The 2,898-nt window shown below is 44.4% G+C and overlaps 1 protein-coding gene across 2 annotated transcripts in view; it reads right to left on the bottom strand.

Annotated features, from left to right (window-relative positions):
- Nucleotides 1-160: 160 nt before the first annotated feature.
- Nucleotides 161-2,898, bottom strand: part of LOC101643007 (tetratricopeptide repeat protein 39B-like) — a 30,636-nt gene continuing 27,898 nt past the window's right edge. For both annotated transcript variants that reach the window (XM_013006849.2, XM_045287009.1), the window contains exon 2: nucleotides 161-2,530. In XM_013006849.2, the coding sequence (XP_012862303.1) occupies nucleotides 636-2,357 (1,722 nt within the window). In that variant the 5' untranslated portion in view covers nucleotides 2,358-2,530 and the 3' untranslated portion in view covers nucleotides 161-635. The remainder of the gene's footprint in view (nucleotides 2,531-2,898) is intronic.

The raw sequence follows: 2,898 nt of genomic DNA, 5'->3' as shown, positions 1-2,898 counted from the left end.
CCCTCCCTCACGAGCCCTTAGTAAGTTATAGATTATTATTCTCATACCTTACATTATCCTTCACCACCCCTCACCCACTTTTCCCTGGGAGAGGGTTCTAGGTTGATCCATGTGATTGATTACCCCTTTTCTCACACCCCCCCCACCCTCACTGTGGTGTTTTGACGTGTCAGTAAGACCCTTGAAGTCGTTTTTTAAAAAGCGATTAGATACAAAACATTTACAAGGTGCGGAGATCTCTAGTGTAGCTATTGGACCTGTATTCTTTGGGAGCTGTAAACATTGCTTTGAGAGACATTAAAGAATCTCACTTACACTTTGGGAAATGCTGTGTAACCTAACTGGAAAACGCATCACATAGCAGGGTATATTCTAGAAGGTGAAGCATTTACCTTTTCATTTTCAAGAATGTGCATCACTCCGTTTGCCAGTCTGAGACATTCCACTTTATAGATACGGAACAGGGAAAGGGGCAAGGGCAGCGGCCAATCCCTTTCTTCGTTGTTACTGGTCAGCAGCTTCTTAACGGCTGCATCTTCTTGAGTTTCTTCCACAAAGAAATGAGTCATCTATGCATTCGTTACCTTACTTGGGGTGGCTAGTTCCTGCAGACTGTGGGAAACCAGGTTTTGGGTTCAGGCAGCTGTTTCTTTGGTTATTTGTTCCTGGGCAATGTGAGCCCTGAATTGCAACCGGGCCTCCATGGCATAGTCTTTGTAGTTTTTGATGTTGTCTAGACTTTTTAGTGCACTGGCATAATCCCTTTTTAGGTAATGTAGGATCCCCAGTTCATAGTACGCATATGGCACCAAATAGCGATCATATCTCAACAACTTCTCCCTTTGGATGACGTGGTTAAAGTGCTGCTCAGCTTCCCAATATTTGCCCATGTGTTTCAGGCATAGGCCTTTCAATAAATTTATCAAAGTTATGTCGTCCTCACCATACTCTTTACTTGGGTTTTCTCTTAACATGTTTTCTCCTTTGTCGATGATGGAGAGCCATTTGGAGACAAGGTCTAGCCTTTTGCTCATGACTCGGAAGCCGCTCCAGGCGTACAGGAACTCCAGGATGGGCTGTGCTGTGAACCAGTCGGTAGTAGTACCGTAGCGCTCACCTTTCTCAGCAACAAACTTCTCGATGGGCACAGAAGTTCCAAAAATCCTTATTCTCAGGCTATCCACTTTTAAAAAAAGCGCATTCATGTCTTCACTTACAGAAACAGAGGGAAGCACGGCCAGTATGACGGCCTGGCTGTATGTAGAGATGGCCTTGGACCATCGGCTGTGTTCAGACAGCAACCTGGCTAAGTGGTAAGCCTCCTTCCACTGCTGCAGGAAAATGTGGCACCACATGAGTTCCCAGTAACAGAGGTGATTGATCTGCTGCCATTCATTCTGAATAAAAATGCACTGCCGTAACTTTTCCTGGGCTAATTCAAAGTGTCCCGTCAGCATTCTAAAACGTGCATGGAAAAATATAAGAATGACACAGTTTGGAAATTTCTGAAGGTTGGTTAGGAAGAGACCCTCAGTAGCAGAATTGGAAAGGTAACCTTTTCCAATACCAAAGGCTATGGAAATGTAATTGTAATAGAAGAGTAGAGTAAAAACACTTAAGATATTATTGATATGGTTCTCAGATGCGCTCTCATGAAGCAAAGCCAAGCCTATCTCCCTGTCACCAGAATAGCCCACCATATTGAGCAATTTAAGTGTCCTTGGCGGCACAAGGGATAATATCAGATTGAATGCTCCAAGTCCAAACTTGATACCTCCCACGAGATGTTTATGGGCTTTGCTTTGGTGGTTCGGTATCTGTATTAAGATTTGCTGACAGTTTTTGTATATTTGGTAACTCAGTCCAACGTTAATCCCGTTTTTGAGAAAGCCAAGCATAGAGTCATCCTGAATAAATGTTACTGCGGATTTCAAGATCAAGCACTCTGCATAGCAGACTTCTGCATGCAATTCCTCTTCTCTGACAGATCTGATTCCCTGTTTAAACCCTACATGGGATGAAAACGTTAGCCTGGATTTTCCTCGGAACCGGTTGCAGGTTTTCAAGGCGTTTCTTGCAGTGGTCATTCCAATATGTATATCCTGGGGTTCAAAAGTCAGGATGGCCTTGACCACCATGAGGATGTCATAAATCAGAGCATGGTACATGCTGTCATGAGACCAGGGATAAATGAGGTTTATGGCATCTGAGAACTTGTTATTTAGAAACAAGTATAGTCCGGTTGTGCTTTCTTCTAGGGAAGACAGTAAATTCATTGTTGTTGCCACCGGGATCACTTCATAAGCATCTTCAAACTTGTCCTTGTCCTCTTCGTTGTTATGTGTAGCAGGTGACATATTTGCCTCCCCCCTTCAGAGATGGGAACACCTGAATGTGGTGGCAATGAGGCCAGCTTCTGCTCTCCTGACAGGTTCCTTCGTCCCCACAGAGCTCAGGCTGAAGTATTGTTGCTCTAATGGAAACACGCTGACTAACACGGCTGTGAAGCGCAGCATTAGGGTAGTCTCATCTGTCAGGCAAAGGAAAAAAGAAAAATTTACTTACCCAGAAGGTGCATTCCTGAAAAGTTCAAATCATTTGGAAGGCATGAAGGAAATACACTCTTCGAAGACACTGTGACCGAAAAAAGAAAACTCAATGCCATCGAGTCAGTGCTGACTCATAGGCAGCCCCTGTGGGTTGCTGAGATTGTAACTGTTTATGTGAGGAGAACACTCAGTCTTCCTTGGGATTGATGGTGGTTTCGAACTGCCCACCATGACGATTGCAGCCCAACTCGCAACCACTACACCACCAGTTCTCTTGTTCAGAGTGAGGACAAGGTGCAAGGTCCACAGCAAAGAACAAACATCATGGGGATGAAAAACCCAGCCCATG

Source organism: Echinops telfairi, unplaced genomic scaffold (assembly GCF_000313985.2).
Source record: "Echinops telfairi isolate 266 unplaced genomic scaffold, ASM31398v2 ScPeMD7_10;HRSCAF=50, whole genome shotgun sequence".
Classification (NCBI taxonomy): Eukaryota; Metazoa; Chordata; class Mammalia; order Afrosoricida; family Tenrecidae; genus Echinops; species Echinops telfairi.
This window is presented reverse-complemented; position numbering and strand designations above follow the sequence as displayed.